Source organism: Balaenoptera acutorostrata, chromosome 15, assembly GCF_949987535.1.
Source record: "Balaenoptera acutorostrata chromosome 15, mBalAcu1.1, whole genome shotgun sequence".
NCBI lineage: Eukaryota > Metazoa > Chordata > Mammalia > Artiodactyla > Balaenopteridae > Balaenoptera > Balaenoptera acutorostrata.
Genome location: NC_080078.1, coordinates 3,683,108 through 3,695,744, shown reverse-complemented (window position 1 = coordinate 3,695,744; position 12,637 = coordinate 3,683,108). Strand labels below are relative to the sequence as shown.

Here is a 12,637-nt window from a genome sequence, read left to right as displayed (position 1 = left end):
CTGAACCATACACCCATTTCTCATTTGTGTCGGTCTTTATAGTAATAATCGGGTTCCTGGGGGATGGGGGAAGGTTTTTGGTGTTTCAGTGGAGTTTAACCCCACCTGGTGGATGGTTCTTGGCAAAGTCCAAGGTGAACTGTCCACTTACCTGACTCTGAGCCAGTGTGGTCCTGCCTGCCGCCCGAGAGCCAGGTGTTTGCAGATCTCACCTCCCCCACCACCAGCCTGACCTGAAGACCCCTGCAGAGAGTCCGGTCAGCCAGGTGTGGCCATGTCCCATCCCACCTGGGTGATGTCACTTCCTAACTCTGCACTGGAGCTTCCCCTCCGTAAACCCGGCGTGGTGGTGGCTCTGTGGGGCGGTGGAGCTCCCGTGAGGATCAGGTGAGAGAACGGGGCGGAGGCAGTGGATGGGGCTTGGAAGATTCCAAGACACCAGAGCATCAGGAATGCTTATTGTCGGGACTTCCCTGGTGGTCCAGTGGTTAGGACTCTGTGCTTCCACTGCAAGGGGCATGGGTTCGATCCCTGGTCCGGGAACAAAGATCCCTCAGGCTGCACGGTGCAGCCAAAAAAAGTTAAGAAAAAAAAGGAATGTGCATTGTCAAGATAAAGTCACCTGGCCATTCCACGTGTGGATCCACGCACAGCAGAAATGAATGCATATGTTCACTACAATGAAGGCTCATAGCAGAGTTACCATAACAGCTCCAAGCTGGAACGTCCGCGTCCAGTAGACGGGATAAATAACTTGTGGTTCACTCACCCTGTGCAATACTCTACTGCAACGAAAACAGCCAATTACTGAGGCCGGCAAAAGTCATGCTGAGCCCAAGGAGTCAGACCCAGAGGGTGTGTGCTGTGTGATCCCACTGATGGGAAGTTCAAGAATAGGCAAAACTAGTCTACGGTGACAGTGTCAGAGGGGGGTGTCCTTGGGGGGCAGTACCCCTGGGAAGGTGTATAAAGGTGAAATGAAGCAGGACACTATGGTCCTTGCCCCCCCCCACCATGTCCTCTGTCTGCCTTTTGTCTGTGGAAAAAATTTAGCCAAAGAATAAGTTTAATCAGAGAACTGAGAAAATGCAGAAACAGAGGAACACAGTCAAAGGAGACCAAATAATAATAGTTTAGTCACTAAGCAAAGTCAAGGACCTTTAGTTCTTCCTTAGGGGCAATAGGTAATATTCTGAGCCGTATCCTGTGAGCTGGCTTATAGATACTGAAACCCCACCAGGTGGAAGAAGTTAACTACATGATGACCAGACTGTAGCCATGACATAAGCTGCCACAATTCCGAGAACTGGCCCCAAAGAAATGGAAACAAACCGACCCTGGAACTGAAGATTAACTGTACCTAAAATAATCGAGATGACGCTGGTCAGACCACTGATGGCCAATTTCAGGATGATGGTCAGAGCTGACTGCGCTGTTCCTGCATGCAGCCCCTCCCTCTGTCTGTAAAAGCTCTTGCCCCCTGATTGTCGGGGGGGTGGAGTCGGCCTTTGGGCAGGCGTCCGCCCTCCCCGCTGATTGCCGGCCTCCAAAATAAAGCAACGTTTCCTTTCCTACCAACACTTGTCTCTCGAGAACTGGCTTTCGAGCGGCGAGCAGCCGGACCTGGGTTCGGTAACAAAGGCGCTTTCTAGGGTGTGGGAAAGAGGCTCTGGCTCGTCTGGTGGTGGTCACGTGGGCGTGTGTCTACGTCGAAATCCATCCAGCTGTACCTTGGGGAGCTATATTGTATGTCTGTTATGCTTAAAGAAAATTAAAAGTAAGAAATGAAGAGGACGCTGCAACCCAATATTTATTTATTTATTTTGGCCGCACCGCGCAGCTTGCGGGATCTTAGTTCCCCGACCAGGGATCGAACCCAGACCACAGCAGTGAAAGCGCCGAGTCTTAACCGCTGGGCCGCCAGGGAATTCCCTGCAACCCGATATGTAGCAAACACCACTTTGGGGATTAAGCACAAAATGTTGGATAGTCCAAAAAAAGTGTAATAGAAAGAGGGAGGGAGGGAGGGAGGGAGGGGCGCGTGAGGAGGAGGGGAGAGGAGGAGGGAAAGGGGACGGGAGGGGAGGGGGAGGGGAGGGGAGGGGACCCTCTTCCCACCAGCAGGGGCCGACGTCCTCAGGCCTCCTGGGAATTCTGTGGCCCGGGCCGCTCCCGGCTTCCCAGCCAAGCTTCCGGGAATTGTGTGTCTCCCTCCAGGTTCATGAACCACCGAGTCCCTGCCCACCGGAGGTACCAGCCCACGGAGTACGAGCATGCCGCCAACTGCGCCACCCATGCTGTGAGTCTTGGGGGGCTGACAGCTAAAGAGGGGGGCTGGGGACGCAGCCTCTTTGCCCTTGGAGAGATTGTGTGTCCGTTCCATGGCAATGTCCCGAGTGGCCTGTTCTCAAGTCTTCCATGGCCCTTGGAAGAGCGTGTGGGATCTCGAGGGAAGGTCATTTGGGGAAATTGGAGGCGCCGAGCGTGCCTCTCTTTTACTTTAAGAACCTTCAATGGCTCCCTAGTACCTTGTACAGCATCCAGGCTCGGTAGCAAGCTCCCGGATAGGTCTTAGCCTTTGTCTTATGTTGGCCCACCTTCCACTGCCATGATCTTGCCCCCAGGCTCCAGCGCCCTGAGCCACCTGCTGTTTCCGAAATAGAAGGCATGACCCCGTGCCTTTGCACATGCTGTTCCCTCTGCCTGGAATACTTGCCATCTCCCCCCACCCCAGCCTTGTCTAAGAAATCCTTCTCTGGGCAGTGGTCCTTAACCCTTTGGCGCATGGGCCCCTTTGAGGATTTAATGAAGCTCTAGACCTACACTGTCCAGCTTGGTAGCCACTGGCCTCATACAACTGAAATGCAGCTTGTCTGAATTGACATGTGCTGTGAGTATAAAATACACACCAGCTTTTAAACACTTAGCATGGAAAGAAAAGAATGTAAGGTATCTTCTTAATACTTTTCATATTAATTACACGTTGAAATGACATTTTGGATATATTGGACTAAGCAAAATATTAAAATTAATTTCACCTATAAATAATTTCCTTTTCAAAACGTGGTGACTACAAAATCTAAAATTACCTGCGCCACCCACGTTATAGTTCTGTTGGCCGGGGCTGCTGTAGAATCTCTCTCCAGATAAAGTGCTCCTAACACACGAAATTGGGCAAACCCTTGCAGGGACCCTGTACCCCCAGTGCTTTGGAGAGTTCTGAGACTTCTCAGAGGGAACGATGGAGAAACCAAGATTCGAAGAGTGAGGAGTTTTCCAGGTAGACATGGTAGGGAGGGATGCCTTCTTCAGAGAGACCCACAGGTGCAACAGCACAGAGGCATGAAGCTGTGTGCCCTGACTGGGAGGCTGGGGTATCAGTGGACCCAGGGGGTGGGGGGCAGTGGCCAGAGATGCTTCTTGAAGACAGGAGATCTTGGCTTCCTGTTTTACCACGATATTCTCTAGAGTTATGCTGTCCAGTGTGGTAGCCTCTGGCCTCGTGTAGCTGTTGGAATTGAAATTGAAACCAATTAAAATGAAAACTTCAAGTCCTCAGTGGTACAAGTCACATTTCAAGTGCTCAGTAGCTGTGTGTGCCTAGTGGCTCCCATACTGGACAGTGCAAATCTAGAATGTTTCCACCATTGTAGGAAGTTCTGTTGGGCAGTCCAGGGTCTAGAGGCTTCCCTCCATCATGGGAAGTTCTGTTGGACAGTACAGGCCTAGAACCTTCCCACCATCACAGGAAGTTCTCCTGGATGGTGCAGGCCTAGAACCTTCCCTCCATCATGGGAAGTTCTGTTGGACAGTACAGGCCTAGAACCTTCCCACCATCACAGGAAGTTCTCCTGGATGGTGCAGGTCTAGAACCTTCCCTCCATCATGGGAAGTTCTGTTGGACAGTACAGGTCTAGAACCTTCCCACCATCACAGGAAGTTCTTCTGGATGGTGCAGGTCTAGAACCTTCCCACCATCACGGGAAGTTCTATTGGACAGTGCAGGTCTAGAACCTTCCCTCCATCACGGGAAGTTCTTTTGGACAGTGCAGGTCTGGAGAAAAGGCTCGGGTTGCTCAGGGGCTCTGTATTTGCCTGGACCCCACTCCAAAGGCTGGTCCTGCAGCACCTCTCCCCACCCTGCTTCCAGCTCTGGATCATTCCCAGCATCCTCGGCAGCTCCAACCTCTACTTCCTGTCGGACGACGACTGGGAGACCATCTCTGCCTGGATCTACGGCCTCGGGCTCTGTGGGCTCTTTGTGGTGTCCACCGTGTTCCACACGATCTCCTGGAAGAAGAGCCACCTCAGGTACCTGCTGCCTAGCCCATGGGAGGGGGCGAGTGCCTGGCAGGGTGACCAGGGCTGGGGCCCACGGTGGGCTGAGGGGTGAGGCAGGATGCCTCAGGCCATGCTTGGCTGAGCCAGGAGGGGCCCTGGATGGAAGGCCTTGTGCCGTCTTTGCCTCGGGCCGGCAGGATTGAGTCCCACATGGGTGGACCACCTCACCCTCATTTGCCTCGTTTGCTCACTTCTACGAGTCCAGAAGAACAAGCCCCTCGCTCCCAGGGTCATTGTGAGGGACCCTCATAATCGTCATAATAATCGCCCCCTTCTGGGCACCCCCTAGTAGGTTCCGGGCATTCTGCAGATGTCCCTCTGCATCTTTCCAGTAATTCTGCAATGTAGGCATTAGAACCCTGGATTTTAATTTTGATTTGTTTTGTTTTTAATTTTTTAAAAATTGTGATAAATACACATGACATAAAATTTACCATCTTGACCATTTTAAGTATACAGTTCAGTAGTGCTAACTACATTCACATTGTTGTGCAGCTATCACCACCATCATCTCCAGAACTTCTTCATCTTCCCAAATTGAAACTCTGTCCCCATTAAACACTAACTCCCCATTCCCCCTTCCCCAGCCCCTGGCACCCACCCTCCTACTTTCTGTCTCTATGAATTTGACTGCTCTGTGTACCCCATGTAAGTGGAATCGTATAATATTTATCCTTTCATGAGCACAATGTCCTCAGGGTTCATCCATGTTGTAGCAGGTGTCAGAATCGCCTTCCTTTTCAAGGCTGAATCATATTCCATTGTATGGATGGACCACACGTTGTTTATCGCTTCATCTGTTGATGGACCCTTGAGATGCTTCTGCCTTTTGTGACTGGCTTCTTTCACTGACCGTGATGTCCCGGGCTCATCCAGGTTGCAGCTTGTAGAATCCCTGTTTTGTGCCTGATGACACTGAATCTGGAACGTGACTTGCTCAAGGTCACATAGTTGTGTCCAAGCCAGTGTTGATTCTAGGTTTCCAGGGCCCCCATAAAGTGAGGGGACGCTCTGGTCCATTGTAGCAGCTGCAGTGACCACTGGTCCCCATGTCCAATGCCCCTCTTGCCCCCAGAAGCCCTGTGACTCTGCTGTATCCCACCCCCTCCTGTCCCCATTCTTTCCTCTCTGTGGCTCCTGGTTGCTGTAATGAATTACAACACACTGGGGGGCTTGAAACCACAGGAACTTAGCATCTCATAGTTTAGGAGGCCAGAAGCCTGAGATCAGGGTATCAGGAGGGCCATGTCTCTACGGGAGGACCCTTCCCTGCCTCTTCCAGCTTCTGGTGGTTCCCATGGTTCCTTGGCTTGTGGCAGCATCACTCCAATCTCTGCCTCTGTCTTCACAGGCCTTCCTCCCCGTGTGTCTCTGTGTCCAGATCTCCCTCTCCTTTTTCTTCTAAAGACAGCAGTCATTGGGTTTGGGGCCCACTTACCAGTGGTGTGACGCTGCTGCCCTTTCGTGTCCTCATCTGTGACGCGGTGGATGAAAAGTATGGTCCCTCCCTCCTAGGTGGGATTAAAGAGTTAATGCTCGTAAAGATCTTAGAACGGTGCTCTGATTATAGAATGTGCTCTGTATGTATCAGCTGTGGTTATTCCTTTCATTTCTAGGAAGACTTGCAGTTAGCCCAGCATCAGAGAGAAACACGGCCAAATTTAATGAAGGCTGCAGTCGCTAGATAGAATCACAGTTTGTACTAGTTATCCACTGCTGCATAACAAATAACCCTGAATCATAGAGGCTTCAAATAACGGTAAAACCTGATTCTTTCTCAAAGCTTCAGAGAGGCAGGAATTTGGGAGCTTAGATGTGTGTTTCTGGTTCAAGGTCGCTGATGTAGTCATGATGCTGCCCGGGGCTGCCATCACCTGAAGGCTGGACCTGGGCTGGAGAAGCCACTTCCAAGGTGTCTCCCTCCCAGGCCTGGCATGTCGGTGCTGGATGCTTGGGGGTGCTCAGTCCTTCCCACGTGGACCTCCCCTCGGCCACATGGCTCGTCCCCCCCCAAAGTTAGTGATTCAAGAGAACAAGGCAGAGGCTGTGATATCTTTTATGATCTAGCCTTAGAAACCACACACACCATCATTTCTGCAACCTCCTATTGGTTCCATATGTTTGCCATATTTGTTGTGGGAGGGGCCGCACACAGGTGTGAGGACCAGAAAGTGGGGCTCCTTGGGTACCATTTTGGAGGCTGGCTACCACGCTGGTCAGGTGTATTGATGACTGTAATTTGTTCTTCAAGGGGAGGTCATAACGGAAACAGTAACGTTTATGAGCACTTCCTGTTACGCGTTGTGCTGAGTCCTGACCCTCTTAGTCCTCACAGCGACCCCGATAGGTGGCCAGTATCCTCCCTGTTTTACAGCTGAGGGAGCTGAGACCAGGGAGGGTACGTAACTTGCTCAAGGTCCTAGTCTCTCTGTGGTAGGGTTGGGATTCGAACCCAGGTCTTATGACTTCAGAGCCTGGACCTGAACCAGAATGCCAGAACCCAGAGGGTCTTCAGGGGGCACCTAGGTTTGTTAGTTTTGCACTTATTTTTTTTTTAATGAAAGGAGAATAGAATAGAATTAATAAACATTTAATTTTCCATATTTTCTTCTGCTTGCTAGACTTCTCTTGAGTATGCATTTTTAAGTTCATTTTTTCCATTTTTATTTTTATTTTCTTAATTGAAGTATAGTTGATTTACAATGTTGTATTAGTTAACAGGTACACAGCAAAGTGATTCAGTTATACATACATACATATATATGTATATGTATGTGTATTTGTATATATATATATTCTTTTTCAGATTCTTTTCCAATATAGGTTATTACAAAATATTGAGTATAGTTCCCTGTGCTATACAGTAGGTCCTTGAATTTCTTTCATTGTTTAATTGAAGTATAGTTGATGTACAGTATTATATAAGTTACAGGTGTACAACGTGGTGATTCACAATTTTTTTAAAGGTTATATTCCATTTATAGTTACTGCAAAATACTGGCTATATTCCCTGGATTGTACAATACATCCTTGTAGCTTATTTTATTATTTATTCATTTATTTTTTTGGCCATGCTGCACAGCTTGTGGAATCTTAGTTCCCCGACCAGGGATCGAACCCAGGCCACCGCAATGAAAGCGCCGAGTCCTAACCACTGGACCGCCAGGGAATCCCCCTTGTAGCCTATTTTATATGTAATGGTTTGTGCCTCTTCATCCCCTCCCCCATGTTGCCCCTCCCCCTTTCCCTCTCCCCACTGGTAACCACTAGTTTGTCCTCTGTATTTGTGAGTCTGTGTCTCACACTTTTTTTTCAAGCTACTGAATTCTTTATCATTTGAAATCTTTCAAAAAGCCCAGTATATAAAACAGAATGCCGACTTCCTCTGATTAAAGTATGGGAGGAGGCTGTCAGAGGGAGGAGGGTCCTCGGTGGTACCCCCGAGGTGTCTCCATTCAACTCCTAGGGTGACAGGGAGCCTGGTTGGAAAACCATTGCTCTGGTCACTCACAGATGGGGACATCGAGGCCCGAGGGGTCATGGTGGATGGAGGTGCGTCAGCCCTGAGCCCAGGCTCCCCCAAAGCCCGTTGGTCCAGGGCAGGGCCCGTAACCCGCCTTCTCTGCCACAGGGCGGTGGAGCACTGTCTGCACATGTCCGACCGCATGGTCATCTATTTCTTCATCGCGGCCTCCTACGCGCCCTGGTGAGTGTCTCTGCGGGTCCCCGGGAGGGCTGGCGTCCTCTCTCTCCTTTGTTTGAATTTCTTCGTGTTTGGCTGGGTGATATGTCGGCACAAAAGCATGTAGGTAAAAAGACGCCCACCACCCATTCTCCTTCCTAGAAGCAACTACTTAGTACCAGTTTCCTGTGTATCCTTCCGGAGTGCTTTTGTGTAGGAAAGAGCAAACGTGTATGTATGAGTATATGTACAGACACACATTTGCATATATGCATATGTATATATGCAAAGACATGCACAGACATACCTATATTTTATATGTTTATATTTATACTTATACTTTCCTACTTTAATACAAAAGGAAGGATACTGTACAAACTCGGCAGTTTGCTTTCATTCTCTTAGTCATGGACTTGGGGACATCTTTCCATATTAGTACCTTGAACATTTCCCCACTCCTTTTTCTTTCTTTCTTTTTTTTTTTACAGCAGTATAATGTTCCCTGGCCACCCCTATTTATGAATATTTATGATGTTGGCACTCCCCCTTCCTTTGCTATAACAAACAGGGCTGCAGTGAAAGTCCTTGCTGTTGTACCACTCAGCATAGGTGCTTGGTTCTGTTGGCTCGAATCAGGTGAAATTGTTGAGGCAACCTTTTCTGATCTACAGAAACAGCAGGTTCATATGGCCAAGCCTGATCTTTGTGGGGTAAATTAGAGGCTTGGACGGCTGGGGGGCAGGAGTGGGCCTTACTCATTGTTGCCAAGTCACCCTCCACAGATCGTACCAGTTTAAACTCCCCCAGCAAGGGGCTTCCCTGGTGGCGCAGTGGTTAAGAATCCGCCTGCCAGTGCAGGGGACACGGGTTCCAGCCCTGGTCCGGGAAGATCCCACATGCCGCCTGTGAGCCACAACTACTGAGCCTGTGCTCTAGAGCCTGTGAGCCACAACTACTGAGCCCACGTGCCACAACTACTGAAGCCTCCTCACCTAGAGCCCGTGCTCCGCAACAAAGAGAAGCCACCGCAATGAGAAGCCCGTGCACCGCAACGAGGAGTAGCCCCTGCTCACTGCAACTAGAGAAAGCCCGCGCACAGCAGCAAAGACCCAACGCAGCCAAAAATAAATAAATAAATAAATAAATTAAAAAACAAAAAAAAATAAACTCCCCCGGCAAGTGCCTCAGGGTTTTCGAAAGTTCTGGAATAAAGAAACACTCAGGTCACACACGAAAAGCCGGGAAGCCTGCAGAGCCCCTGTGAGGGGAGAAGGGCCGTTCCAGTCACACTTGTTGAATGTGTCTGGGTGGCCGGGCAGTGCTGGGGGTCAGGACGCTAAGGTTCTGGCTGGCAGAGGGGCTCTGTGACAGGACAGTGACAGCACGGTGACACGGGCCTGTGCGCATGCAGCCGTGGAGCTCAGAGGAGGCACCGCCCTGCAGAGGTGGCCTCAGGAGGGCTTCCTGGAGGAGGTGTGCCTCTCTGAGAATCTGCACGTTGGCCTCTGAGGAGTGGGAGCCACAGAGGTTTGTTCCATTTTTGCCTGGGGAATTCCCATTTTTGGCTGTCGTAAACGGAGCGTTCTTTTTCATCATCTCAACTAATCAATGGGTTTTGTCGGTACGCACAAAGACGACTGCTTTTGAAACACATTTTATTGAGACGTGCCTGGGGGATACGCACAGTGAGTTCCCACACGCTGCAGCCAGCACCCAGGTGGAGAAACAAAACATCTCCAGCCCCTCCCCAGTCTGCTGCCCCCCAGAGGTAACCACAGTCCTGACGTCTGCCATCATAGGGCAGTTTTGCCTGATTTCTTACTTCATGTTAATGAGATCATCGTTCTTTCGGATCTTGCTTCTTTCGGGCAACATTATGTGGTGAGAGTCATGGAGTCATGATTGCAGGAGTCACCATCCAGTCTGCTTGCTGGACAGCGTTCTGGGCGAATAAACCACAGGTCTCCACCTCCTGTGACCAGCGTTTGAGGGTGATTATTGCTACACGGTCCTCTGGTCATTGTAGTGCGGGTGTGGTGGTGAACAGGGTACAGACGGGGGCTGCTGGTCTACACTGAGGAGTGGTTGGGGGTTTGAAACAGGATATTGATGTATTTTTATTTTTTGGACTGAAAGGTGATGCCTTGGGAGCAGGGAGGTGTGAGGAGGCTGGTGCAAGGACCTGGGAGAGAGATTGTGATGGCTGGGGCCCTGGTAGTGGCCTTGGAGTCAAGAGGACGGATAGATGGATGGGTGGGTGGATGGATGGATGGATGGAAAATATATTTACAGGAAACTGAGTGGACTGAGTGACTGAAGGTGGGGGAGAGGGGATGTAGAGCGGGGGATGCCAGGGTTTCCGGCAACAGCTTTCCCCAGGAAATCAGTGACTCTCGGGAGTGTTAGGAAATCAGCCCTGCTGCCGTCAGCCTGGAGACATCGTCAGAGGCAGCCCTACGCCCAACTGGGCTTTGCGGGAGGAGGGGACATGCTTCTGTCCTGCCAACCAGGATGCTTCTGGTTGTTGGATGCCAGGTGGGCAGGCGTATGGAGGCTCCGAGAAGAAGTGTTGGTCCTGGATGAGGGGCTGCTGCTGGAGTGGGTAGGTGGGAGCCACGGGAGAAGCTGAGAGCAGGAGGGAGAAGCCAGAAGACGTGGCTGGGCACTCAGTCCACAAGGCCGCCTCCTGATGGCCCCATGTCACCCCCAGGCACCACCTGTAGTTGTTGGGAGCCAAGTGATCTCAGGTTTCTTTTTGGATGTTGCCAATTAGAGTAAAGCTAGGTTTTGTGTTCAGCTGCCGTAACTATCCTTGATGTAGATTTCTAGAGTAGCCCTCTGACTCTCCCCCGCTTGGCTGATTCAGTGCCTGGATTTCTACTCTTTATCCCTGGCTGTGACCACTTGGGCACCAGCTCTGTGCCCATCCCGTGCTGGTGTCTGAGGATACGGCTGTGAGCAAAGACACAGACTCTCTCTCCTCATGGGACTTACAGTCTCACGGAGGATGCAGACGTTGACTGTCCCAAGGATACTGACACAAGGAATGAACCACAACTGTGCCGTGAAGGAGGGGTACAGGTGCCGAGGTGGGGAGGTGTGCCCTGGCTTGCGGGCTTTGTAGGAGGAAGAGTCAGCAGAACTTGGCGGTTGCTTGGATGTGGGGTTGAGAGAGAGAGAATCAGAGGACACAGACGTCATTCACGTGATTCATGAGGCCGGCAGAACCATGTCACGAAGGATGGAAAAACCTGGCAGGATCAAGTGTGACACAGAATCTTCCTTCCCCAGTGCTTCAGAAAACAAACACGATAGACTTATAAACATCGAGGTGGGCAAAAGAAAAATCACCATCTTCTGGAACCAGAGTCCCTCTCTGCAGGAATCTGGAGCGTTTCCGTGCAGTTTCGTTGTGCAGACGGCTGCACAGGCTGAAGACAGTCCGCGTGCTGGACAGGAACGCATGTGTGTGGGGCTGCAGAGAGGGTGCGGGGGCAGCTCCCTGGCCTGGGGCACAGGCCTGCACTGTCCGGGGCCCCCGACTGTGTACCTAAGCCAACAGCTGGAGGAAACACACAGAGGCCAAAGGCTGGAGAAGGCTGGGACCTGCAGACGCCTGGCCCTGGAGACACCACCTGTGCCAAGCAGTGGAGAGAAAAGCCCACTTTCCGGGAGCCTGGGGAGAGAGTCACAGGAATCCGGAAGGAAGGAAGGAATTCCTTCTGCAAAGTCTCCACCACCCTCTACTGACAGACTTGACGCTGTGCTAGCTGCAAAGGAAGAAATTCACGAGGCCCAGCTCTGTTGAAAACCCAGCCGGCAAAAAGGGTGAATGTAGAGCTGAGAGTCAATACGTTAGTAACCAGCCTGGAGGGATACTCACCTTATATTCCCGTCCCCTTTTGGTGGCCAGTTTGAGGGGTTTTCAGGCGTTTCCTACAGGGACTGATGCTGGGACGAAGGTCCTTTTCTGTGCCTCTGTGTGCTCGCAAAACAGCGTTCCTCTGGCCAGCCCCTGAACTTGGAGTGCCCGGGCCACGGGATACGTGCCCTTCAGAGTCTGATACATTCTCCAAACAGGCTTCACTTGTTTATATGCCCGCTGGCTTGAGACGCCCTTTTCTTTCAATGCTTGGACATGATCAGTGGTGCTAATTTTGCTCTAATCACTGCCTGTGGTTTCAGTTTCTCTGTCTCTCCACGTGTCCTCCGTGAGAGGCCACATCCCACACGTGGAGCCATGGGGACGGGGCTTCTCTGGGGTCGGTGTTCCTGGGACGGGCTGGCTGTGGAGGGCTAGATCCCAGTGCCCCCCTCAGGCTGTGCCCGTGGCCCTCCCTCCCAGGCTGAACCTTCGCGAGCTGGGCCCCTGGGCCTCCCACATGCGGTGGCTGGTCTGGATCATGGCCTCCGTGGGTACCATCTATGTCTTCTTCTTCCATGAGCGGTAAGCCAGGGCTTGCGGGAGCGGCCTCAGGTTGGGGGGGGGTGCCTCCTCCCTGCCCCCAGTGAGACGAGACCCCCCGATAACCCTAGAAGCACGAGGGCGCCGCTGTGCCTGGCATCCCTGTGTTCGGGTCCATTGATGGCCACCAGGTCCACAGCCCACAGGAT

General features: G+C 51.4%; 1 protein-coding gene across 6 annotated transcripts in view; it reads left to right on the top strand.

The window, feature by feature from the left end:
* MMD2 (monocyte to macrophage differentiation associated 2) overlaps nucleotides 1–12,637 on the top strand; it is a 68,350-nt gene that overhangs the window by 31,498 nt on the left and 24,215 nt on the right. For all 6 annotated transcript variants that reach the window (XM_028167573.2, XM_028167570.2, XM_057528404.1 and 3 more), the window contains 4 exons: nucleotides 2,218–2,299; nucleotides 4,151–4,311; nucleotides 7,973–8,047; nucleotides 12,369–12,470. In XM_028167573.2, the coding sequence (XP_028023374.2) occupies nucleotides 2,218–2,299; nucleotides 4,151–4,311; nucleotides 7,973–8,047; nucleotides 12,369–12,470 (420 nt within the window). The remainder of the gene's footprint in view (nucleotides 1–2,217; nucleotides 2,300–4,150; nucleotides 4,312–7,972; nucleotides 8,048–12,368; nucleotides 12,471–12,637) is intronic.